The 27978-nt window shown below is 38.3% G+C and overlaps 2 protein-coding genes across 2 annotated transcripts; one reads left to right on the top strand and one right to left on the bottom strand.

The window, feature by feature from the left end:
• The first annotated feature begins 9249 nt into the window (after positions 1 to 9249).
• nfkbib (nuclear factor of kappa light polypeptide gene enhancer in B-cells inhibitor, beta) lies at positions 9250 to 13786 on the top strand. The gene is made up of 6 exons (XM_051108947.1): positions 9250 to 10089; positions 10179 to 10296; positions 11460 to 11664; positions 11774 to 11862; positions 11957 to 12193; positions 12272 to 13786. The coding sequence occupies exons 1-6, from the start codon at positions 9599 to 9601 to the stop codon at positions 12314 to 12316; spliced, it is 1185 nt and encodes a 394-aa protein (XP_050964904.1). The 5' UTR covers positions 9250 to 9598; the 3' UTR covers positions 12317 to 13786.
• Positions 13787 to 15006: 1220 nt separating this feature from the next.
• Positions 15007 to 23586, bottom strand: ftr84 (finTRIM family, member 84). Its single transcript, XM_051108946.1, is given in 9 exon segments — positions 15007 to 16616; positions 16721 to 16774; positions 16876 to 16929; positions 18605 to 18635; positions 18637 to 18762; positions 18889 to 18996; positions 19529 to 19654; positions 22088 to 22183; positions 23000 to 23586. Coding segments are annotated over 9 exon segments (1710 nt in total). The 5' UTR covers positions 23567 to 23586; the 3' UTR covers positions 15007 to 16068.
• Between the last annotated feature and the right edge of the window lie 4392 nt (positions 23587 to 27978).

Genomic DNA, 27978 nt, shown 5'->3' with positions numbered 1-27978 from the left:
CGTGCTCTTGAGATGTTTTCCTGAAGTCTGTGTGTGAGGTATTAACACAATACCTTTCTACCACATACATTAACAACCTAAAAAAACCTGTTTTCCCCAGAATGCAAACACCAGAAAGATTTATTCTCTAGAACAAGAACCACAGTGGGATAAAAGTGTGTTCAGACTGTCATACAACAGCAAACAGCATCAAATATTTACCAGCAGAGGGAAAGTTACAGTCTCATCCCAGCTGTACTTGAGCAGCAGAACCAGACATTACAGCTCTTACATGACTCATGTGAATGATAAAGACAGAGCGGGAGAGAGATCAAGTTAGAGAGAGATGATAGATAGAGACAGTAAAGATGTTCTGACATTCAGAAAAGGATCTTGAGGCGAAGACTACCACATACACCCATCAACAACACACACACACACACTCATAAAAGGCCACGTATATAAACCCCATAAAATCAAAATGATCTACAAGTTAGAGCACGTAACATGAGCCTAAGTGCTATTAAAAAGGAGCCTTTTTATATAGCCCACCCAAACTTCATGTCACCACAGGACAGAAAGCTGCACTTGCCGTTTTATGTGTTTTTTAAACATTTTAAACATATGAGTTATTCAATTTGACATACAAAGAGTTTTTTAATCCACAAATTCTCCCTCAATCATTTTTTACTACAAGTGTCAGGCAGTGGCCTACCCACTTATTTTTTCATTATGAAAGTAAGCTATTTTTTATGAATGTGCGAGAGTGTTTTTGTAGAGCTAAAATAACTGGAGGCGGCTGACAGTGGAAGCTTTGCACATTCAAGTTACAAATGGCCAAGTCTGCTCTTAGGTTAAAAATAATGTGGATAGAGTGGCTTAGCTGTTCAGTGCTAGATTGATTTATCAATGGTGCAGAATAACTTGCACGTGGACAGGCCATCAAGATGCCCTTTTGGCAGGTGTGATTGCAAGCAAACATAAACAGGGATCGACCACCAAGGTCACTGCAAGGTAACATGGGGAGAGTTGCTAACATGAGTCCTTTGAGCAATGATGTGATTGGTGAGTTTTTGAAGAGTGGGCCAGTAAACGCTATGGGTGTATTGCTCATTATCAGTCTTAATTAGGTCACCTCTGCACTCCTTATAATCAACAGGTCACAGAGAGTAATTTGTTTATTTTCGATTACTCTTCATTTAGCTTCTGTAGAGGACTGAAGGGTGCATGAAGGTTAGCACAAAAATCAGGATTTTTACCTAGGGGATGGGAAGGTACTGCAGTTGGTTTGCAGAGATGATGTTTAAAGCATGCATAGATGAGTTTCATCACATATCTAATAATTTAATCAATTGTTAACAAAGGTAAACAGATAGAGAACAGGGTGTACACTGCCCTCCGAAAGTTTGGAAACACTCCTGGCAAAGTGTCCTTATCATTTTTTTTTTCAATCATGATATGTTTTCGGTGTTTGTGTCCTTATCAGTGCAAAATTATCACAAATTAAAAAGGATTTATGCCAATATTGTCCAAAACCTTCCAAACTTTCCAAACTTTTGGAGGGCAGTGTATGTTGATATTGTGCTTTCATGACGCGTCATCAGTCGGCGGCACAGAACGTAAACAATTCCACTGAACCAAATGGAACTTGCAAATTTTGCTGATTATTACTGCTGAAAATGGTCCATTATTGTCATGTTTGGGGCTGTACTAATTGGTCGGACTGGGGAAAAAAACGGAGTACTATAGACTGCCAAAAGTAAGAAATCAAGGAAACAAGTGCAGAAAACAGTCTAAGGAAAAAAAGGCATTTGTGGTTGCCTAACAACATTTGAGTTTGTACTTATCATTTTCAGTCAGGTAGGTGAAATATTAGGCTAATATCTTAATTAATACTGCTCATACATATCTTTATGACCTATTAGCTTTAGTTTATCAAAATATTGCGCCCTTTGTCCTTCTCTATATGATTTAGTAGCTTCCACACATTTTTTCCATGTGGCATAAATTAGCAGAACAATGTATTCAGCAGTACATTAACTGTGCATTCAATGCTCTTGTTTACATCCGAGTATTGCCGATATGACAGCACATTCAGGTAACTGACCAAACTGTGACAGAAGTCTAAACCCTCTATACAGTAATTTTTGTTTTAATGATGTGCAAGTAAACACATTTAATAAGGTTATAAAAAATATTACCCTTATGAAAGGTAAAAATGAAAATCAATTAAAAGGAATAGTTCACCAAAAATGAAAATTCTGTAATTAATTATTCACCCTAATGCCATTTCAAACCTTTGTTCATCTTCAGGACACAAATTAATGCATGCATGTGTGAACACACGTCAAAGGCTTGCAGGGAAGAGTTAAATAAAGTCGTTTTGTTTTCTTTGCACACAAAAAGTATTCTTGTAGCTTCATAACATTATGGTTGACCCATGATGTCACATGGACTATTTTATCAATGTTCTTACTACCTTTCTGTGCCTTGAACATGTCAGTTTCGTTGCTGTCTATGCAGGGTCAGAAAGCTCTGGATTTCATCAAAATATCTTAATTTGTGTTTCGATGATGAACGAAGGTCTTCCGGGTTTGGAATGACATAAAAGGTAATTAATAAAAAGTAAGACAGAATTTTTGTTTTTGGGCAAACTATCCTTTTAATGAGGGAAATAATCACTTAATGGAAAAGTAAATTTCTGTCACTGCTGTCATGACACTGAATAGAAAATGAAAATTACGAAAAGCTTCAGAGTCAGGTGTCCACAACAGGCCCAAATCAGACACGGTACAGCACAAAAAACACTCGGCTACGTCTACATGAATCCGGATACATTTGAAAACAGAGCTTTCGTTTTAAAAAGTTCTCCGTCCACATTAGCGTTTTCCAAAAGTTTCTCATCCACACTGAAACGTTGGAAAACGTTAAATTTGCCTTACTGCATATGTGTAAAACTTCCTAAAAGCTCACTGAGAAGATACAGACAGAACAGACATAAGTTTATTTATGGAAATATCTCATCGCGTCCATAACGCGCTCACTCATATCTGATCCAAAAAGCAGCTGCCTTCATGTTTTATCGCAGGACAGCAATTGTGAGTAAATTTTCTCCCATTTTTTAGGACTGTAATATAAAGCATGTACAAAGTAAACATCTTTAGCAACGGTGTGAAACTGAACAGCACATAACAGGCACAATTACTGATAAACACAGATGTTTATTGGTGAAATATACATCACGACTAAACGTGTCATAGTTTTCAGAGTCCACACTACAACGCATAAACAGTGTTTTCCAAAAGCATTTTTCTTGACAAAACGCTGTCTCATTGTGGATGAAAGGCCAAAACAGAGAGAAATATATGCATTTTCAAACAGGTAATCCAAGTCATGTAATCCAAACAGTTTATAATAATCCACACGTAAACACAACCTAAGGCTAACAACCAAATCATAAGCGTAAACAATACTGTGATACTGTGAATACTATCTTTCAAAAGTGAAAGACATGAACCTAAATACACTGGGGGAAAAGGGTAATTAATGTGCAAACAGTGTGAAAGCGCGACAACACCCCTCATATCTTCATCTTGGTATCAAAACAATAGAAGTTGATGGAAAGTCCCTGCCAAAAAAGTGTGAGTGTGCAACCTGTACTAGAAATCTAAGCAAGGGTGAAACGGACAGAGAGAGCACAAGATGGTGGCGTCTCTGGGAATTAGAGGATAGGAGCAGTCAGGTATACAGCAGCTGGAACAGTGTTACATAACGCAAATACAGCTCACCTTATCCCATTCAAATAGAGAGCCTTATCATCACTATCAGCTCTTAAAAAAGCAACCTATACGTTTTTGTACAAATGCACTTTACTAACTGAACATACACAGACTCTATAGAGCCTGGCTAATGCTGCTTTCATACAAACAATTATTCTACTGGGAGGTAACGTATGTGATGAATGTTTGATTATACACACACCTAGATGACAAAACAATGCTTGCTGTTATGCTGAACAGAGGGTGTTAATCATAGTGGACACTTCGAGTCTGGTACAGAGTCCTCTGCAGTGCTGAGATGGGCTCTGACTGTGTGGGCTGAGCTAGTTTTCCTCTACTAAACATTAACAAGCTAGCACACCGTTTCAAGTCCAGAGGCTTTTTATGCTGTAAACAAACCAAGCAGTTTAAAATATTCTTTCTAAACACCATAAAATGGCACTCCAGGCAAGGGGTCCTTTTGTGCAGTCTGGATACAATTCCCTAGTTACAGGGCTGGGATGTATTTTTACAAGTGTATTGTTCTTTTGTGTGGGAATGTTGAATGTTGTATATAGCGCAGTGCAGCACTCTGCAGTGCCGATTCAGAGTTAATACATTACTGAGAGTGTTACTGAGATTAGGAGCCTCTTATAGTCTGTGTGTAAAGCGAAGTGTATGTGTGTGTGTGTGCGTGTCTTGAGGAATGACCAGAGAAAAGTGCAGTGGCAGCAGATCTGGTCTGCAGTTCAGCATTCACCATCAGCCCCCTGTCAAAGCTCAACCCCACCCCTACAGGGGGATTCTCCTTCAGCTCCTCGCTTCCATTTAAACAATCGGCATGTTCATCCTGGGCAAATTTGAACAGTGCAGGACAAATCTGAACCGCCTCATTTCTTTAGCTCCTAAAATCACACACAAATAAGACTTTTACATACACATTTTTTAAAGGGCAATGCAGGCAGGCTAGGAATTAAAGAGTGAGATACACATATTTCACACTTACAGGGATAGTTAATTCAAAAGTGAAAATTCTGTCATTAATTACTCACCCTCATGTTGTTCCAAACCCGTAAGACCTTCGATCTTCAGAATACAAATTAAAATATTTTTGATGAAATCCAAGAACTTTCTGACCCTGCATAGACAGCAATGCAATTGACAGGTTCAAAGGCCAGAAAGGTAGTAAGGACATCATTAAAATAGTCCATGTGGCATCTTTTTTAATCAATGTTTTTAATCAGAGGAATGTACAAGCATGCATTGTGGCACTCTCATGAATGCGTGTCAAAAATTGACACGGAAGAGAAGAAATTGTTGAATAAAGTTGATACACAAAAAGTGTTCTTGTAGCTTCATAAAATTAAGGTTGAACCACTGATGTCACATGACTATTTTAACACTGTCCGTATTACCTTTATGGGCTGTGAATGTGTCAGTTGCACTGCTGTCTATACAGGGTCAGAAAGCTCTCAGATGTTCTCACAAATATCTTAATTTGTGTTCCAAAGATGAACAAGGTCTTACGGGTTTGGAATGACATGACACCCTCACAGTAATTAATGACAGAATTTTTATTTTTGCATGAACTAACCTTTTTAATACAAAGGAACACTCATCCAATATGCATATGCACCCAGATAATATTTATATATACAATTTCAATCAAAATGGTCTTGACCTCCAAGAGAGTCACTTGCCGTAAGCAAAATTTTATGAAAAAAAACTTAACCAATGCTTAAGTAAACTATTATGCGTATGGTATATAACTATAGGCACATGGTGCAGATTCCATCGCTGAAAAGTTCCAAACTTTCACTGGCTTGAATATTAGCCCAAAAACTGTATTAAAAAACTGGCCGAAGAGTACAACGCCAAGCATCAGATGGAGTGGTGTGAAGCGTGTTTACACTGGACTCTGGAGCAGTGGAAATACGTTCTGTGATGAATCATGCTTCTCTGTTTGGCAGTCTAATGGGTGAGTCTGGGTTTTGGGAATGCCAGTTCCACACTGACTGCATTGTGCCAACAGGAAAGATAATGGTATGGAGCTGTTTTTGAGTTGGGCTAGGCCTCTTACTTCAAGGAAAGGAACAGACGTGACGTGTGGCCAATTATAGTGTCCAGTACTTGGAATTTGTGCTCTGTATTTAACCCATCCAAGTGGACACACACAGCAGTGAGTAGTAAACAAACACAGTGGGTAGCCCAGGGAGTAGTTAGGAGTTCGATGCCTTGATCACCTCAGTTGTGGAATTGAGGGTAGAGAGAGAGCTGGACATTCACTCCTCCCACCTACAATCCTTGCCCGTACTGAGACACGAATGCGCGACCTTTGGGTTACAATTTCGACTCTCTAACCATTAGGCCATGACTGCTCCGATGGAGGAAAATCTTAATGCTTCAGCACACCAAGAAATTTTAGACAATGCTATGCTTCCAACTTTGTAGGAACACTTGGGGATGGCACTTTTCTATTCCAGCATGATTGTGCTCCAGTGCACAAAGCAGGATTCATAAAAACATGAATGAATGAGTTTGGTGTGGAAGAACTTGACTGGCCCACAGAGTTGTGACCTTAACCCCAACCATCACCTTTGGGATGGACTCAGTGTTGTCAAGTCTGCCATTTTCTCAAGGAATTGGGCTACTTCAACACTGTTTCTGTGGGTTGTTTTTCACATCCACGAGTTGAAGCGATGTCAATACTATGCCAATAACACAAAAGTGTATTTTATCCCTGGAATGCTATTTTTACTGGGGACCACCTCCGAAACCCGACTGGGATAGTTTTGAGAAGCATTTGGAAGGGCTTTGCTGTGAATACCGGGCAACCTTGGATGGACTGGAATGGAGATTGCAAGCCAGGCCTTCTTGTCCAACATCAGTGTCTGACCTCACAAATGCTCTGTTGGACAAATGGGTGGAAATTCCCACAGAAAACCCTCCCAGAAGAGTGGAAGCTGTTTTATCTGCAAATTGGGGACCAACTCCATATTACTGTCTATGTATTTTGAAGAGAAGAATATAACATCATTTAAATATTTCCTTCCATAGTAATGACATACTATTATTATATCATTTAAAAAACATCTTCTCTTAAGGAGTATGCTGTCCACAGCCCCATACTGAGATCAATAGGTGGCTGCATAAATTAAGCGCAGAACTAATCTTATTTCCTAATTGCTCTTGACAGAGGCTGCGAACATCCATCACAGTACAGACCACAGCACAAAGGACATCACAGTAAACAGAGCAAAGCACAGCTCATGGAACAGTACAAAGAGAGGAAACAGTCCAGGCAATGAGCAATTGACAGAACACAGAGAGGCGCAGGGGCGTCTGAAAATGGGTAGGAAAACAAATTATAAGTCAAAGAGAAAACATGCATATCATGCTTCTCTGTCTCTCTTTTTTGTATCTCACACTCCCTCTCTTCTTGAAGGAGATTGATGTGTATGGGAGTGGGTTTCTTATCAGAGGCATAAGGAGTCTGTCCTGCTGAAAAAAACTGCAATGCAGATACACAGAGACTGAGAGAGACAGAGAGAGGGAGAGAGAAATGCGAACTTAAAATCTGTCAGTAATCCTCTCAAATTCCAGTAACATCCCATTCAGTCCAGCACCTTTTAGGATTTGCACATGCCTATGCACATACACATGTTTGTTTTTCTATCACATTGGGGAGTTTTCATTGCTTTTGTACTCAGCTAATGCTATCATCTATCCCTAATCCCGCCTTTAAACCTTTCTACATTTAAAAAAAAATCATTAAACAATATTTAGTGTGTTTATTACACCATTTTATTTGCAGAGACTACTGACTTTCAGGTTTTACTATTCCTGTGGGGACGTGTTTTTTCTCACAATGTACACAAAACCTAACCACACACAGAGTCACCTTCAAAACACCTTTGCTTACACCATATCCAGTGACTCTTTTTCATCACTCTCTTTCTCCATTTAGCTTCATAGTCACTCTGAATCATCCTTCCCTCAATCTACAGTGGCACTCATGATTAAGACATGTTAACGCAGGGCAAAACAAAAACAGAAAAAAGTGTCCTTGCCCCAAACCTTTTTTAGTGCAGTTTCTGGTGAACCTACACACTTTCTAGGAGTCACAATTGTACATATTTAAGATTATCCCTGCTTTTTGCAAAATAAAAAATACATGCAATTAAAAATTTACAATAATTTAGTACTTGACCAAGTTTTTATTCCTCAATAAATACAAAATAGAACCCAAAAAGACATGAACAATGACATCATCTTGCCACCAGTGAGGATTAATTCTTTTGTTTACCAGAGATAGCCACACAAATATGAAATTAACATATACACTGCCACCTGGTGTCGGATATGATTAAAATAACACCCAGGATCCTTACTAAACAATCTCCTACCCTGTAGGATTTTAGTTCATGACTGTCACGAAAAAGGGAAAGTAGAGAGAACTGATCATGGAAAATATAACTCAAGGAGGCCTGAGGAGTGTTATAAAACAGGTTGAGTCGTAACACCATCAGCTGGAGAGCTACAGTGGTGAAATCACATGACTACCATCTTCCTAAGATGACAGGTTAAAGTCCAACACCATATTTACAGAGATAAAATGTGACCCTGGACCACAAAACCAGTCATGAGGGTCTGATTCATGATTTATACATCATCTGGAAGCTGAATAAATAAGCTTTCCACTGATGCGGTTTGCTGGGATATGACAATATTTGGTCGAGATACAACTATTTGAAACCCTGGAATCTGAGGGTAGCCTTTAAAGTTGTCCAAATGAAGACAGAAGAAAAAGAAAAAGACAGAGCAGCTTTTCGGCAACAAGTACAAAAACAGAAATATCATATAGCCGTGCAGACCGATAGGGTTGTTAACACTTTTCAGTGTACTTCTATACAGAGATAAACCTCCACTTGACTATTGACTATTTTATGTATTATTTATCATTGTTTAGTTTTATTTGCTGTTTTGATTTACCGTGCTATGCCTACCTATATGCTTTTTACCATTTTGAATTAAAATGCTTAAAATGAAATGAGGGTGGGATGGTGCTGTAAAAAAAGATTGTATATGTCTATTTTTTCTAATAGTGTTACAATTAAAACAACAACACTATTTGTACTTGACACTAATTTCTAGTTTATAGATAATTTGTACATTTTTAACTAAGCCTGCTGTAATGTATAACTGTTAGCAGACAGAAATAAAACTTCTCCCCCTTTGTTAACTGGGTATTATATTATTATTTATACTCACCCAAGCTGCATATTAAGATGCAATTCAAAAAAAACAATTATAAACAATTAGAAGACTATTCAAATGGCTACGCCTTTTATGCGCCTTGTTTTTTTAATGCCAGCTGAAATTAATAGCCGGTTGAAATTCCCCAAACAAACGCAACGCGCTGGAATTCCCAAATAAACTAATGTAACGGACAATTAATTATGCGTGCGACGCATGCGCGCTGTGAGCTCTGCGCATGCGCGGTTCCGCACGGTGTCCAGTTACGAGAGTGGCTTTGGGAATTCCCCAGGAAAACACCTACGCAGCCACAAGGCCTTTTCTGGACAAACTGGGCAACAGCAAGCCGCTCACAAGGTGAGCAATTTGTAGTTTTATAATGCTCCGGACATGGAGGGAATCTGAGGCTTGTGCGACAGCGCTTGCCGCTGTTGTTTGGGAATTTGTTCAGAAAGAGCTCATCTTGTTCCCCTAAAAACATCAACAACCGTCAGACGGAATCCATCTGGATAGAAGCGAAAACGGCGCAACAGATAGTTGTTTGTCAGGAAAGGCAGTTTCTCTGGTTACAGCTGACATCGTTTAAACGGCGGATCCATATATAAATGGAGGGGACGCAGGATATTCACGGTGAATCCCGGACACAGAATGCTCGGCCTGGACCCAGCTACGCTACGGAGAAAAGGGGCGCCGTGGACTCTGTCCCGGAGGACTGGTGTGACAGCGGGCTAGACTCCTTAAGCGGGGTCGGACTCGGTTTTGAGGGCTCCTACGGCACGTACAACGAGGCCGAACAGATGTGGACACCTGGTCGCTCTGTGTCTGACATACCTGACATCCCTCCGTCGGACGAGTCCGACAGCAGGAGTACCATGGATTGTGTCTCGATTGGCGGGGGAGAGAGGCTCGACTCTGCCATCGGGGACTCGATTAATGAGGATGCGGTGGTGGGGTGCCTCTCCGACGGGATCGGCACCATGATCCTGAGCGAGCCTGCAGGTACAGACGGACTGGTGGTTTCAAACACCGAGGAGGGTCTGCAGCGCAGGGAAGAGCTTTTCAACACGCTTAACTTTCTGTCAGAGGACGGTGACACGTAAGTCTATGTACTTTTTAACAGTTTAGACTGTAAACATTTCCTTTTGTTGCTCAGGAAACTTCTAAACTTTTGCTCTTGTCTCTCAGGGTACTTCATTTGGCGCTAATTCATGAGCAGTGGGGTGTTGTTCAGTGCCTTCTTGAAGAAATTGTGGTGGACAACACCTGGATTCCTTACCTGGACATCCAAAATGACCTGGGCCAGGTAAGTGCACAACAGTGTTGCCAGATCCCTCTTAAAAAACAAAACAAACTACCTGCTCTGACAAGCCAGCACCTGTGGATCAAAAAGAATCGATTTACTTACAGATTTTTTTGTTGCATAAAACATTACATATTAAATGGACCAGAGTATTTCATCATGGAATATTGCAGTATTTATTATAGAGCAAATCCAGCGTTATGGAAGTGGATATAAATGCTTGGAGAAAGTTTGTGTTACCAATATACTGAACCGTCTGTTTGTATTTTAATAAACCCTAAAGAGGTTTAAGAGTCTAAACATCAGAAAAATATCAGTCTATGCATGAGTTTTCTATGTTAAAAAAGGGAAATAATCATGCGTTATGGACGTGACAAAAAAGGAAACCGTTTTTGAGAGACTACATACTTTGTGGGATGCAATAAGTAAGCCTATGGGTAAGACTTCCAGTTCATTAGCCGCTATAGGGAAATAATGAGAAGAATAACAACGTGCAGTAAACGGTAAAAGTAAAACTGTTTGCACTACAAACTAGTGTGCTCATAATTAACAATTATATGGCAAGACGCACCAATTTGCTATATCAAGCAGCAAAACTAGCTTTTTTTGTACTGCTAAAAATAGCTGGATGCAGGTAAGACCGGAAGCCAGTCCCATAAAATTTACAAATGGCCATGCCCACTTTTGTTGAAAGAAAAAGATGAATAGGAGGCTCCAAACTCACACAAATATACACAACTATATATAGTTACTTTAATGAAAAACATTTATCTTAATATTCACCTCCCCTCCAGCAGCCTATCCCTCACATGACATCACCTCAATTATCAAATGACAAATATATAATCAGTTGTCAAAGGACAAAATCAGTTACCACCCTACTTTTTTTTTTGGAGACAATTAAAATCCTTTCATGTACAACTTTTTTTTTTTTTTTTCTCATGCATATACACCTATAGGGAGACAAAAACCAATACATATCAATCACAAATACACAACAGTACTACAACTGTAAAAATAATGAAAACTGCAACTGACCATATTTATAAGTGACTTTAAAACAAACTCAGAGTTACTTACAATAAGTGAATATGGCAACAGTGACACACTGTTGGTGTATGATTCCTATCTTTAACTTTTTCCACCCTCCCTCCTCCTTTGCTCAGACCGCACTGCATTTAGCAGTCATCGTAGACCAGAGTGAGTGTGTTCGGGCACTGTTGTGGAGTGGAGCCAGTGCAGACATCCAAGAGAGGGGTGGAAACACACCTTTACACCTGGCTGTCAGAGAGCTTCGCACAGACTGTGTGAGAGAGCTGACCAGCTGCTCACGGACCCCACCGGTGCACCTGAACATCACTAATTATGCAGGTACAAAATCAAGCAAATGTATCTTACTGTGTTTAATAACAATTTTTTATTCATCTATGTTTTGCATCCTGTCCCTTTCTTTGTCTGTCTGTCTGTCTGTCTCTTAAAGGTGTAAGTGCACTGCACCTGGCTGTACATAGGGGCAACTGTGAGATCCTCAAAATGCTGCTGGAGGCAGGAGCAGATGTAAATCAACGGGTGAGACATTACCACTTGATTTAAATCAGGGTTATTGTAGTTAACTAAAACTGAAGCTAAAATAAAAACCATTAAAAACATTTTTGTTACGAAGGATTTGGGGTCAGGTCGGTCTCCATTGCACTGGGCGGTGGAAGGTCAGAGGTCAGAGGTAGTGGAGTTATTATTGAGCGCTGGTGCTTCAGTGAATCAGCGCTCATATGCTGGCTACACGCCGTTCCACTGTGCCCTTTACCGACCCAACAAAGAGGTGCAGGCCCTACTTAGTGCCCACGGGGGCACATACACACAGGACGATGAGGAAGAAGAGGAGTACAGAGAGAGTGAGGAGGTCAGAGCCAAATCCACACACATTGACTAACAGAATGCATAAAGGTCTGCTTCTGTGCTGATTATTTCTCTTTCACAGGAGGAGTTTGACGACGTCATCATTAATGGACAGCGAGTGCTGTAGCTGTAAAACATGGACACACTGCCATTAGACCCTGTGATCTCCAGCTGAATGACTGTGGTGTCTGAGTGTATTTGGTGGAGGCTATTACGTGCGTCTGCGTGTGTATGTATGTGTGTGTATTTTGTTTTAAGGTACAGTATGATGTCAGTACGCTGATTTTGGTTCAGGCTGATGGGAGTGCATAGCTAGATACTGTTAGTCATGGATGATCTAAGTTATTTAAGCCTGACATCACGCAAAGCCTTTTAAAGCTATAACAATGGAGGCAGCTTTTCATTTAGTAAATCCTCTCGTTGGCTCATCTCGTGTGTGTTATAATCAAGGGATAGTTTACCAAAAGATGAATATGATGTCTCGCCCTTATGATGGTTTAAGCCTGCATGACTTTTTCTTCTGGGGAATAACAAAATGTCTTGAAAAATGTTTGAAAAGTGTACACATTAAAAATCATAACAAGTCCAGTGTTGTTTATGCAACATGTACTACAGTAGTCAGCATTTGAAGTGGATCAAAACCTTTCAACAAAGTTGTCCTAAAATCAAAACAATACTTGTTCATGTCTTAGGACAACTTTGATGAACTTTTTTGATCCACTTTAAATGTTGACTACTGTATATAATACCTTGCAGAAAAAATATCTTCCACAGAAGAAATAAAGTGATTCAGGTTTGGAATGACATAAGGGTAAGTTAATCATTTTAATTTTGGGTGAATTATCCTTTTAAGAACCAAATTCCCTAGAAGATACCAAACACCATGCATTGGGTGTGATGCTCCCACTAATGGGTAGATTCATTATGTCCTCAACATGTTGATGTACAAAATGAGAAAAGTGGCTTTCTTTCTATTTTAAAAATTAAATTATTAGATTTAGCTTAGGGCTGCACAATAAATTGCATGCGATTGTAATGCGCATCTTGTCAGGAAAGCCGGTTCTGTGATAAGTAGTAAATTTCCATCACGTGGATTCAGATGGAGTGGCATTTAATACACAGAGCCATAGATCACTGACAAGCTACGCAATATCGCGTTTGTAACCGCAGATGAATCGCATTCGATTATGAACACGATATTGCGTAGCTTGTCAGCAAACTACACCTCTGTGTATTAAATGCTGCTCCATCTGAATGTATGTGATGGAGATTTACTACTAATCACAGAACCGGCTTTACTGGCGAGATGCGGCTGACAACTGCATGTGATTTATTGTGCAGCCCTAATGTAGCTGAAGAAAGAGAAATTGAATGGTTTTTAATAAACTTGTTGACTTACTATTACTGCTACAACAGCTGTTGGCTGTTTATTCAGTGTTTTTTTTTTTTTTTTTTTTTTTTTTTTTTTTTACAGTAGATGTTTTTTCTTCTCCTATAATGAGTCGTAGGGGTGAATATGATAGACAGGCGAATATGTAGTTGGTCAAACAGGGATGAAAAGTGCTTAAATAGAGCCCTGACACAAAAATGGATGAAATTACAGACAGCACAGAATTCTGCAATACAATTAGCAACACAAAAACTGAACTAAATGCAGAGAAAAAGAGTTTTTGATTTAGGAACATTCATATTTCAGATTCAACAAACCACTTACAGTTACCCCATTATATTATTTGAACTGTGAAGCATTTAACAAACATTCCAAATTATATTGAACACAACAACACAATTACTTTATTGTCTTATTAATCCATTTTAAAATGTATTATAGAAAACCATTCTAACAGGTTCTGTCTGACTGTTTTAAAGATTGATCTCTATTCACTCATATCGGGGCATTAAGGTTATGGACATTTACAGTATAGGCCTAGTTCAAATTTTCTGTTCGTTGGGGTGAGCGTGAATACTTTTGGGTGATGATGATGATTGGTGCCCTCTGGTAATATAGACACTCCTTTGGAAATCAGGGCTCCTGATCTACTTGTACTTGTCCTCTGTGAGTTGACTGTGTACCGCTGAGCAGAGTAAGTTTGTCCTGTTTTAAATGACAAGGTTAATGGTTATTCATCCATTGAAATATATCATTGGTTTGACCTTATAGTTAAGAAAACCAAGCCACAGTAACAGCTAGGGGTGGATGTAAGACAAGACAGAGAGAGGAAGGAGCAACATTTAGGGATTAGTGAAACACATGTAGCCATGTCTTAAAGTTTGAGAGGTACATTTAATTTTAGGGGAAGCTGGATTTGCATTTGAATGTTTCTAATCCATGTATAAAGAGATTACGGCAGATCGTTCCTCTTATCTGTACATATTTCTGTTTACTTGGTGATGGGTGAAATGACAGAAAAGCTCTTAGAAACCATTCAAATGGACAATAAACAGTAATGACAAGATGGCTTGTTTTATTTGTCTCATGCACATGCTCATAATCACACAAATACATATTTTTATCATGATTTAGCTGCATTTTCTGTCTTATCTAAACACAAAGATTGCAGAATCTGCATGAAGTTTGAGTGGCTGCACGTTTTTAAAATGACACTTTATTCAAAAAAGATTGTCCTGACAGGATTAGCTTGCTTTGTTATTTTTAAACACATATTTACTGCTCATTTTTTTTAGAATCTCACAAAAATGTTTAAGAACTGTCCAGGTCCTATTTTAACACCCATTTCCATTCTATTTAAATTATGGTTCTCATACTAGCAGTGTATTTAATGGTTGATAAGAAATTATATCAAGGCTGTAGGAATTGTAAGCATGGTGTGTTCATTATTTTAATTTCTAATTCATTTTTAAAAGCATTATAAATATTTTTACATGTAAGAATAAGAGGATGTATTTAAAATAAACTAAGCTTAATTCTTCTGAAAATATGAATAAAAGCCACAATACAAAGAGTCTTTTTCTTAATGCAATTTTCTTTCTTTCTTCATTTGTAAAATGTTCAATTCAGGTCATGTTTATTTGTATAGAGCTTTTTACGATACAAATTGTTGCAAAGCAGCTTCACAGAAAATTAAAGTTATATCTACATTATATTTAGAAGTTGCTTATCAGTGGTGACCAGAGGTAACGCATTACAAGTAACATAATCAGATTACTTTTTTCAAGTAACTAGTAAAGTAACGCATCTGAGTTACTTTTTCAAACAAGTAACGCCAGTTACTTTGTTTCCCATTTATTCACTGACACCTTTACTGTCCCGTGTTGAGAGAAAATGGGATTGAGGTGTGAACCAGAGGCACTTACTTCAGCCTGAGGTTTATTAATTTCACAAATTTGGCCTTTACAGTTGCCAAAAATACAACTTGGGGTTTTCTGTTATTAAAAATAAATAAGCAAGCCCAGCTTAGGTGACAAAAAGTAGCACAAATGTAACACAATGCATTACTTTTCACAAAAAGTAACTAAGTAATGCAATTAGTTACTTTTTTTGTAGTAACGCAATATTGTAAGGCATTACTTTTAAAAGTAACTTTCCCCAACACTGGTGTTGACTGTGTCAATGTGATGTCCATATGGCAGAAATGTCCAGTAAAAATCATGCAGTTAGTTAATGACACATTCAGATAAACAGTGAACACTATTAATGGCACATATAATATGTTGTGATAAAACTTATAGGAAAAATTGGTCGTTTTGTATGTTAGTTTAGGGTTGGCATCATCTGAGGTCCTCTGAGAGGTTGGCGTCATCTCTTCTCAGGTGTCAGATCTTTGTAAGGTGTGGTCTTAAGTTCTATTTGATTCTTCAAATTTTGCCTTTTCACCCTTCCAAAACTCTCTCTGAAAGAGCTGAGGGTCAAAGCTCAGCTTAGAACCTATTAGATCGGTAGTTCTTGTCAGGCATACACAGAGTTACAGATGATCCAACGCCAAACCCAGCAAACAGTGGTTCTGAGAACTTGGCTGGAAATCTGTGGATGAGCTCCATCGTCTCAGACACAGAGTAAAAGGACACAGATCCTCCGGCGTAATTCAGATACACACCAATCCGTGAGGCGCGTGCCGCTCCCGGTAGATCTTTATCCATCTTATTGTGCCAGGCGGAGTATCCCGAGTCTGAGCATAGGAGGCTCCAGGATTTATCATTGTATCCCAGAAGGCTGTTTGAGTTCTTTCCTTTGCGGCTAATGCTCTTGTAGGCAACTCCAATAGAAAATTCACCACTCCACTCCACCTCCCAGTAATGGCGTATTCCACTCAGTGGCTCCTTGCACAGGAGCTGGCAAAACCCATCAAACCGCTCTGGGTGATCTGGGTAGAACTGGGTTGTTCGTTTCCGGATCACCCGGCGATTCCCTTCTGAGAGGACCAGCTCTTTATAGGCAGTGTTGAGATCAAATGTAAGTTTACAAAAATCTATGAAATGAAATTGTTGAGAAAAGAGGCTCATTCAGCTATTAGAAGAAATAAATTACATTGAATTAGATTAATTAATGATGTGGGATTGTCTATACACTCACATCTGATGAAATCCGCTCTTGTTTTAGGCTCTGGCAAGTCTGTTTTTATCGGAGCTGAAAATATAGTATAAGTGGCACATAAATGACTGAAGTTCTTCTGTAACATACTTTATTTTACATAAAGTGAAATGTAAAACCTCAGGAAATCCTCTCACCAGTCATACGTCCTCCAGATCGTGGAATCAGGATGTAGACTGAGGTGTCACTCACTAAGATGAAACAGTTTTGAATATCATGCAAATGCATACATGAATTGTAGATAAAATATAGCTTTATACGCGCTACTGATCGAAAGACTGGGGTCAGCAAGATTTTTTGCATTAAATAGATTAAAAGTTAAGAGTTATTCAACTGACAAAACTTCAAATTGATAAAAACTCTCGAAAACAACTGTGAAAGTTGTGAGTTGTGAAAATTACATGATCTAGGACCTTTATATAGTGCATCTTATTATAAAGACCATAATTTTATCCCTCACACGCTCATTGTCATTTGTGTTAAATTCAATATGTCATCTAACCTGATTATGGCCTACTCATCAAAGAATCCTGAAGAAAAGGTATTATAGTTTCCAAAAAAATATTAAAGGAGTAGTTCACTTCCAGAACAAAAATTTACAGATAATGTACTCACCCCCTTGTCATCCAAGTTGTTCGTGTTTTTCTTTCTTCAGTTGTAAAGAAATTATGTTTTTTGATGAAAATATTTTTCAGGATTCCTCTCCGTATAATGGACTTCTATGGGGCCCCAGAGTTTGAACTTCCAAAATGTAGTTTAAATGCAGCTTCAAAGGGCTCTAAATGATCCCAGCCGAGGAAGAAGGGTCTTATCTAGCGAAACAATCGGTTATTTTCTAAAACGTACAATTTATATACTTCTTGACCTCATTCGTCATCTTGTTTAGGTCTGCATGAATTTTTTCATTAGGGTTTGTCGAAAAACTCCCATCTCATTTTCTCCTCCAACTTCATAATTGTCCTAAATCACTGCAGAAGTACCGACCCAGTGTTTACAAAGTGAACATGCAAAGAAGGTCAAACGCCCTTTACAAAAAAAGGTAAAACATCAATGTATGATGATTTTGAAGTTGGAGGAGAACATGAGATGGGAGTTTTTCGACATACCCTAACTGTCTTGAACCGGAAAAAACAGAGTTCACGCAGACCTAGACAAGATGAGCGTTCAAGGTTAAAAAGTATATAAATCATAATTTTTTTTTTTTTTTAGAAAATAACCAATCGTTTCGCTAGATAAGACCCTTATTCCTCGGCTGGAATCATTTAGAGACCTTTGAAGCTGCATTTTGAAAGTTCAGACTCGTGGGCACCACAGAAGTCCACTATATGGAGAGATATTGTGAAATGTTTTCCTCAAAAAACATAATTTCTTTACAACTGAAGAAAGAAAGACATCTTGGATGACAAGGAGGTGAGTACATTATCTGTAAATTTTTGTTCTGGAAGTGAACTGCTCCTTTAAGCAACACAGCTGTTTTCAGAATTGAGTATAATCAGATTTGTTTCTTGAACAACAAATTAGCACATTAAAACGATTTCTGAAGGAGTAATGGCTGCTGAAAATTCATCAAAGGAATAAATTACATTTTAAAATATATGCAAATAGAAAACGAGTTTTTAAAATTGTAATTAATGTTTACAATATTGCTGTTTCAATTGTTTTTGGGATAAAAAAATAGCTCTGGTGAGCATAAGATACAGCTGCATCTGCATTTACATCTATAATTTATTTTGGAACTACAGGGGTGCAGAGCTGATTATATTTTATTTACTGTCTGTATGTCTGATGCAGAGTAATGCCTCCCATCTCTGCTTAAAAGCTACATCATTTCGAACAGTGGTTAAATGTTAGAGTCTTTATGATTACCTCGTTTAGAGATATTTCCCAGCTCTTTTTTTGCAGATGTCGTCTAGGTGTTCTTTCATGTCAGAGACGGTCTTTGTGATCTCACTAAAGGAAAACTCTGGGTTTATCAGTACTTTGGGCACCATGGGCTCCGGTGCGACAGACAGTGTGGGAAAATTCTGCACAAGTAATGAAGGCACTTAACAAAATCGGTAGCTTATATTAAGTATTCAATCTAGTCCACTTTCTGAATGACAGAAATCCAGAATGAAAAAATAGTTAAATGTGACTGGCTATTTCTTTACCTGTAGAAAGTGAATGTTGTCCTCTGTCTCAAGTATTTGACGTAGTTCGGCATCTCTCTTCTGAAGTTCCATGATCTCTTGTTCAAGTCTCTCTACGTAACCCTGTGCCTGTCAGTATAATTAAAGCTATCACAGTCTGAGAGCAGGGAACAGCAACTGTAGTCAGCTCTATGGGTCCTTTTCTCTATCTCAGCATAAAGGTTCATCAAAGTGTGGCTCAGTTTTACACAGTTACACAGTTTTATACAGAGCAGGGATGGGCAACTTCGGTCCTGGAGGGCCACTGTCCTGCAGAGTCTAACTCCAACCCTCATTTAACACACCTGAACAAGCTAATTGGTGTCTTCCACGTTACTACAAAGCTACAGGAATGTGTATTTGATTAGAGTTTGATTAAAAAGCTAAACTCTGCAGGACCGTGGCCCTCCAGGACCAAAGTTGCCCACCCCTGATATAGAATAACAAACAAACTATAACAATATACAATAAGTTTTCTCACCACAGTTCCCCAGTAAGGGGCTGGGAATTTTAATCAGCACATGCTCTCCCTTGGAATCAAACCCAGGCATTACTAGTGCCACGCTCTACAATTAGAGCTACAGGTAGCAGTCTAACCCCTCTGAATCTAATGTGTATGTACCTGAGCCATGGAGGCCTGTAGATTGGCCTGTATGAGTTGGCTTATCTCAGCATGCCAGCGCTCTACCGCCTGTGACATCTCAATGAAGATTTTATCACTTTCAGTCTGAGCCCGCAGTGCATTTCCCTGCAGAAAAGGTGCAAATATCAGCAACAGCATACATCCTCACTGCCAGGGGGCAGCACAGAGCACTTTATTAACAACATTGTGCCTTTGAGAGAATGGGATAACTAGGATGTATTTAAAGGAGAAGTCCACTTCCAGAACAACAATTCACAAATAATTTACTCACCCCCTTGTCATCCAAGATGTTCATGTCTTTCTGTCTTCAGTTGTGAAGAAATTATGGGTTTTGAGAAAAGCATTTCAGGATTTTTCTTCATATAATGGACTTGATTGGTGCCCCGATTTTGAACTTCCAAAATGTAGTTCCAATGCAGCTTCAAAGGGCTCTAAATGATCCCAGCTGAGGAAGAAGGGTCATATTTTTTCCAGAAACTAAAAATTTGAATACTTTTTAAGCACAAAAGCTTGTGTAGCACAGGCTTTGGGATGCTCGTTCACAATGCTACATACTATTGAATCAGGTCGAAAGGTCAAACCACAGACCCAGTGTTTACAAAGCGAATGCGCAAAGACTAAGAAAATGCAAGTAAGTCAAACGCTGTTTACAAACAAAAAGGTACAACAATGTTGGACGATTCTGAAATTCTAGGAGAAAATAAGATGGAGTTTTACTCTACCTTTTTGAGCCGGAGTACACAGACGATGAACTTAGACGTGAAACGTAGTATTGATGGGAAGTTCGGATCATTTTACCGACTCGGACCTTTGAGTCTCATTCGGCAAAATTAACGAATCTTTTTTCGAGTCATTTCATTCATTTTGGCAAAATAAAATAAAAATGTTACGTGTTACTTCCCTAACACATCTACTGCTTATAGACAAAACTATAATGCTGTAAGAAACAGAAAAGATTAATTTATTGTTTACCTGGGTCTTTAGTATATGATTAGCTCATCTCACCTCTTTTTCAGGTTTGAGTCGTTCGTTCATAACGTGACAGCCCCATAAGCTCAACCAATGCAGTGTGAGCCGGAAAGTAATTGATTAGTTCATCTCTCGAGTCTTTGGGTTCAAGACATTTGTTCATCATGTGACACGTGATTCGAAAAACCTGAAGACTTGAAACAGAACCTAATAGGATGTTGCGCATGCGCGACTGAACGAATCACTCCCCGAGACGACTCGTTCTTCCTGAGTCACATTAAAGTTTCGCTCAAAATGAACGAAACGTTCAAGAACCCATCACTAATTCGTAGCATCGTGAATGCACATCCCAGAGCCTGTGCTACATGAGCTTTTGTGCTTAAAAAATATACAAATTTTTATTTTTCAAAAAAAAAAAGACAGATTGTTTCGCTAGATAAGACCCCTCTTCCTCGGCTGGGATTGTTTAGAGCCCTTTGAAGCTGCGTTTAAACTGTATTTTGGAAGTTCAAAATCGGGGACCAATGAAGCCCATTATATGAAGAAAAATCCTGAAATGTTTTCCTCAAAAACCATAATTCCTTTATGACTGAAGACAGAAAGACATGAACATCTTGGATGATAAGGGGGTGAGTAAATTATTTGTAAACTGTTGTTCTGGAAGTGGAGTTATCGTTTAAAGAGGACACTGGATGCAAATTTCACTTTTACTTTTTAAATGGTGTTCGCATATAAATGAATCCCCAAAAAACCTAAACAGTCTCAGTTATCAAGCCTGTCCTGAGTAGGCATATTTCTGCCCTCTGCCAGTAGTATGCTGTCCACCATTTTCTTAGCTCGAGCAGCTGTAGTGACAGGTGTTTAGTAGTTGGATGTAAAAGTGAACATAAGAGTCTTAATTTTCTCCTAACATCAGAACCACTAAGGAAATAAGAGACATGCCCCGAAACGTGTCACTGTGGACAGAGCTGTTTTTGACAAGTTAAAGTTGGTGTTTTTGGAATTTTGTTGCAGACATTTCATGAAGACCCTAAAGAATCATACCCACTTTGAAAATGGGCATCCAATGTCCCCTTTAAGTTGCACTAAGTACTTCTTACTAAACAACACATTATTTAACTAAGACTCTAAACCATTTCTACATTTGACAAATTTAAGATCTTGTTACTGTACTCTTAATAGTATCCTAGATGTAGTTAGCTGTTTGGTTAGTTATACTTGTATGACCAGCAGGAGACAGCAGAGAGACGATGGTAGTTATATATAACACATTATCTGCCAGAGGTACATAAAAATTAAGATTCCATGTACTACCATGTTTCAACCTGACAATAATTCTTTTGCTATCATTTAATTTCATCAGGAGTAAATGACCTATAATAATATATCTCATATCTCAAAAGTATCTAATTAAACTGTTTGGTCTAGGTTAGGGTCTGAGTTGTGGTTATGTCCAAAAAAAAGTAAAAAAAGTAAAAAATGCAGAGCTATAATAACACTTAAATTACATAAAAAAATGAGAAATGTATTCCCCCAAAACTTCTTTAGGACTCTCCTGATTGGACCAACCTTGAGAACATCAACATTGTGTTTGAGTTCTTGAAGTTCTTTCATCCGATCCTGGATAATGTGCTGAACCTCTGTCTGAGTCGCTATCAAGACTTTCTATAATCACACACCCAAATGCACACATAAACACATACACACACATATAGTAAATGCAAAAAAAAAAAAAAAAAAAAAAAAAAGAGAGAGAGAGAGAGAGAGTCAGTTAGCTTTGTGTGAAAATGTGTGAAATTCATGTACACATTACCATTCAGGGTTTGGGATGATATTTTTAAAAAGAAATTAACACTTTTATTTCACTTTAATTACACTTTAAAATCAAATCAAATAGAAAATATTAAAGTTTTACTGTATTTTTGATCAAATAAATCCAGATTTGGTGAGCAAAAGAAACTTCTTTCAATAAAATAAAAAAAAGAAAAAATCTTACAAACTTTTTTAAATGTTAATGTATCCTAAATGATTCTTACAATATGATCTTCTGTTCAAGTGTCCAGAATATTTTTCAGAATAGGTACATTTGCCAAAGTCCAAGCAGATACCGTTGAAGATTTATCTTTACCAACTACTTATTGCCAGGAAACAACTCATTAAATTCATTATGAAACACACACAAAAAAATGCAAATGTTATTTTGAGCAAGTTTTGGTAATTACAATACTAAATCCATGTTTTAGTCAATGAAGACTGCAATTGAAATAAATATATAACTCCATAACATTCAAACCAGTTGCGACAACTTCTCTGACTTGGCATTGAAAAAAAACATTATTCTGAGAACATAGTTCAAAACAGTTCAGTTAAAATCTTCCTTTAATGTATAGGTACACACATACAGACTTTTAGTTTCTCAGATATGACCCCTGTGACAGCTTGCCCTGGTTTATTCACAGCAATTCTAATCTTACGTCTCACCTGTTTCTCTGTGCGTTCATCATCTGCGCTGACTATGTTGTGGCTGCGATGTTCTCTTACTGTACACAGCACACAGATGCACATCTGGTCTGAGCGGCAGAAAAGCTCTAACCCTTTTTCATGCTGTGGGCAGATCTTCCGATCCAGGTGTCCCGTCTCATCCACCAGTTTGTGTCGTTTAAATGTGGCTGATTCGTAATGAGGCTTGATGTGCGTCTCACAGTAATAAGCCAAACACATCAGACATGACTTCACCGCTTTGTTCCGCCGACCGGTACAGAAATCACACAGCGCATCACGCTTGAAGTATGGAAATGGGGTGAGCTCACGTGGGGGCGGCCGAGGCTCTGGGTTGCCTACGTGGGGCACGTTGCGTCTGAGTATGGGCCGAGGAGCGAAGGTCGTCTGGCACTGCGGACAACTGTATACACCAAGGTGGTCAGAATGGTCCCAGTAGATCTTAATGCACTCCAAGCAGAAGGTGTCTCCACACGGGATGGTAACGGGGTCTCGCTGGATGTCTGTGCAGAGGGGGCACGTGTAGTCGAGGTAGTCAGAATCTGCCATTTTCTAAAGCAAAGATGTGAGAAAGAAAGGTGAACTGAAGGAGCAAATGAAGCAGGAACACACCCGTATTTATAGATGAGAAAGAAGGGTGGAGGAACTGAGCATGTCTACAAATACAGTAGTTGACATAAATGAGGGATTGTGATGCCCAGAAAAATCATTCAGAACACAAGTTCAGCATTATAGCAAATGTTAAAGCAAGCTTAAAGAGATAGTTTTCATGTTGTTCCAAACTGTTATAGAACAAAAAAGAAGATATTCTGACGAACTGTTTTTGGCAAATGAGGTAGAAAACAACATTGGACCCCACTGACTTTCATGGTATGGACAGAAAACACCACCAAAAACTTTCAACCAATTTTCGGTGAACTGTTCCTTTAAAGTTCCAATAGTGAAAATTATAACAAATAAACTCATAGACAGCCAAGGCACTCTCTTTCTCTTTGTGCATAAATGCACTGAAGTGAAATTTGAAGCTGTTTTGTCTGTAAATATGAAAACTGGTTAGAATAAATTTGTCTAGTCAGTGCTTGCATTCTGTGAGTAAACTACAACGACATGATACCACAGTGTGTACTGTAAACACTAGTATTATGCAGGTAGAGCATAAACACAGTTAATTGCTGGATCTGAAGTATGTCAAGGTCAAACTGATCCGTGTCATGAAGGGAAACTCACTACAGCATGCTTTATATTGGTATGTATATTGTCTGCCATTACCTGACTGTAATTTTCCTGGCACTTGACTGATCTGTCTTCCACACAGATCCCAGCTAACAATTTTACGTTATAAAAACATTCTTGTAATGTTCCCATTAAGTTATGAAAACGTTATTTTTGAATGTTCTCAGAACATTCCAAACGTCAATTTTTTTTAGATGTTGTATTAACATTCTTGTTTGGTTCTAAGAACGTTATTTGCTGAAGTTCTGGAAACAACCCCCCGAAGCAACTAACACCCTAAAAGGGCTCAGTTGCCAGGGCAACCATCTGATAATGTGGGTTTTATTGCTCGACGGAATGCGAGCAGAGCACATTACATTTGCCTATAGAAACAGACTCTTTCCTATTCAATCACAGACAAACCTTTCTTTGACCTTCCTATCACACATTGCCCAGGTCATTGTGTACAGTATAACTGGATTGTATTTTAATTTTGTCTGTTGTATTTGTCTTTCTACTGTTTTATGCATGTGTTATGACTAGTCGTATAACCCACCTATGCCATGTTTGGTCTCTTTGAATTCGTATTTTGATGATCTAAAAGATGGTGTATATTATATGTTGATACCTATGCAACATATTAGTGTTTTAAGAAACCTTAGTAGTTTTTGCATCAACACCCAATCAAATTACATATGCAAAATACCATGCTCACAGACAAAGAGTCATAAACTTTCCCTCCAGAAGTGAAAACCGCCATTGGCTCTCTGACCTCCTGGAGGTGTAGCTTCGAGAGACCTTAAATGCATCCCCCCCTTTTTTTTTTTTTTTTCTTCTGCAAAATCCTCCGATTGCTGCCCATGTGGAGGAACCCACAGGGAGCCTGAGCAGGCACAGGGCGTGCCTGGCGGGCCCAACAGGCCCCAACATATAGAGCTGTGGCTCTCGACCACAAAGAGCCAGACATTAGCATTCAACCCTGGAATTCATCTTCATGGAAATGTCCTCGAACAGACATTTCTCTCTTCAGCATTTTCTTCAATTGTCTCACATGAGTTCTTTTAGAACCTAAGAAGATGAGCTAGAACTCTTCAGAACTTCTTTAAGTTGTGCCAGGCCTTGTGGCCTTGTCTTTCCATTCCCCAAAGATCACAGGACTTCAGCTGGGTCCCTCTCAGCTCTTGTTCTTCTTCACTTTTCACATGGGAAGAAACTCCCAGTCACCATCGAGTCAGAACACCTTTGGAATTCATCACTCTTCGGACCCGGAAGAACGTGATCACAATTCCGAAACCACCACTACTCCAAGCCATCAAGACGTTCAATTTTCACATTCTGGGAATGTTATATTAACATTGGGGTTCGGGGAACGTTTGAATAACTTCTACAAACTAAAAACTTACGTTCTGGGAACGTTATATTAACGTTAGAGGAACATTACAATAATGTTCTAAAAATCTAACGTTCTGGGAACCAAAAACTAATGTTCTGGGAATATTTGAAAAATGTTAGAATAACGTTCTACAAACCAAAAACTAACATTCTGGTAACATTAAGAAAACTTTTCTAGCTAACCAAAAACAAACCATAAATAATAACGTACTGGGAACCAAAAACTAACATTCTGGGAACCAAAAATTGTTAGCTGGGATGTCTCTTTCTGTCTTTGTGTCATTGGATACACAAATTATGTTGCTATGCAAATTATGTATCATTTTGTCAAGACATATTTTTAGTAATGTTTTTAAAATGTTCCACTAACAATGCAAAAAAAAAAAAAAAGTTTTTATGCTAACGTGTTTAGAACGTTTTTCAATTACATATAACCTTGAGAAAACATTCTACTAACGTTACTGCATGAACGTTTTTTTTTGATAACTTTGAGAGAACCTTCAGAGAACGTTAGCCAAAGTAAGGAGAATGTTTTCTGTTAGGTGAGATGGTACTAAATGATTTTATATTGGTCATCTTAGTTTCAGTATCTTATTTTTAGTACCTTATTTTTTAACATGTAATCTATTTCCTGTGAATGTGCGATTCGTTAGCCGCTAAAGGTAAATAACTACAAGAATAACAAAGTGTGGTAAATGGTGAAACTATCTGCAGCACAAAACAGAGAGTAAAATAATATAACAAATTCCAGTTTGTAACATCAGGCAGGAAAATTGTCCATATTTGTACAGATAAAACAACTGGTAGTGCCTGATACCGTAAAAGTTAAAAATAGCTGCACTTGCTCTTACAGTACGTTAAAATAAGATGGATATAATAATAATATTCCTGCTTTCCTGTGCATTCGCAATGGTGTCCTTGCAGGCCCAGGGAGGGAACGGTAAAGGATGCTGAGCCGCCATCTGGATGAGCTGCCAGACCTACACTTCAGAGAAAAGACACAAAATTCTTTGCACACATTAATACACCCTTAATACCAGTTGAACATTGTTTACATACCACAGCCTTATTAATGACCATGTGCATCCTTTTATGTTTACAGTCTATTTGTCTATTTGAATATAGAGCAGCTACATAATGTTTTTACATTAACATGAACCATAAACTTGGAAAATTTCCAGTACCTTGTTGAATCCATGTCATGAAGAAATCAGACTGTTCTGGGAGCAACAGGGGTCCAGCACAGTTTTAGGAATGTGACCTAATAAGTTCAAAATTGCATGTGTGTACATAATTTGTTAGTAAATGGAAACATTTACTTTCAATACTGCATGAAAAGTATCATTGCTGAGTATTCTTGTCTTAATTATCAAATTCCAAACTTCTTCCACTGCTCTCAAAACATACTTTGCACAAATTTATCTTAACATTTTTAGAATTAGTAGTAGTTTTCATTTGTCATTCTCCATGAGCCTCATGTGTTTGTGTGCTGACCTCTATAAAGTTTTTTGCAGCTTGTAATCTGTATATTCAAGTAGTAACTTATAAATGGATGTGTTTAATGATTGTGATCTTCAGGGTTTATCTGTCTTCAGGTTGTCTTTGTAGCCACTGTATGAAATATGCTACCAATTTTTATAGCAAACTGTAGAGGGAGCTCTTGTAATTCATATACAGAAATGCTTTGCTAAGCAAAGCTATGCTTGCTTATTAGTGTTTTTCCAGTACTGGTTTTAAACAGTTGCGCTGCTGAATAAATATATTTTGTTGTGTTCAAGGACTCATGCTTCTTGTGTCTAAACAATTATAGACAAATTTGAAAAAATATTACGTGTTTGTGCTTTAGGTTATAATATGAGGCTATAATGTTAGTATGATGTTTGCTCTAAACTGCTGGATGATACAAGTTTGTAAAATGGTAGGAGTGAGGTAATCTGAGCCAGTGGCTCACCCCAGTTGATTTTGTTCTGTAAATTGTAAATAGGCCTTGTTTATGAAAACTGGCCACTGAGGTTTTTATGAAATTGTATTTCCATACAACATTTATAAGTGGGATGTTTAGTACTATTAGCCCATTTCTGTAAGGTCAGTGTTTTTTTTTTTTTGTTTTTTTTTAATTCTTTAATTTGAACTTTTTGTTCTGAAATTTTTTTAGAATTTTAAAAACGGCTTTGGAGTTGTGAACTGTGTCTTCAAATAAAACTTTTAAGAAGTCATCCATCCATCCATTCTATTATCCATATTACCTATATGTCCTTATTAGGGTCACAGAGAGCTGGAGCCTAACCCAGCATCTTGAACCATAGGTGAGGAAACTCCCTGGATGGATGGCCTGTGCATCACGAGGCTCACACATA

The sequence above is a fragment of the Labeo rohita genome, chromosome 5, assembly GCF_022985175.1.
Source record: "Labeo rohita strain BAU-BD-2019 chromosome 5, IGBB_LRoh.1.0, whole genome shotgun sequence".
In the NCBI taxonomy this organism is placed as follows: Eukaryota; Metazoa; Chordata; class Actinopteri; order Cypriniformes; family Cyprinidae; genus Labeo; species Labeo rohita.
The sequence above is the reverse complement of the archived record's forward strand: the minus strand, read 5'-3'. Positions and strand labels throughout refer to the sequence as shown.

Coding starts and splice junctions, on each gene's coding strand:
- nfkbib (XM_051108947.1), top strand. CDS start 9,599: ATGGAGGGGACGCAGGATATTCACGGTGAATCCCGGACACAGAATGCT. Junction 10,297..11,459: donor TCCAAAATGACCTGGGCCAG/GTAAGTGCACAA, acceptor TCCTTTGCTCAG/ACCGCACTGCATTTAGCAGT. Junction 12,194..12,271: donor AGTACAGAGAGAGTGAGGAG/GTCAGAGCCAAA, acceptor TCTCTTTCACAG/GAGGAGTTTGACGACGTCAT.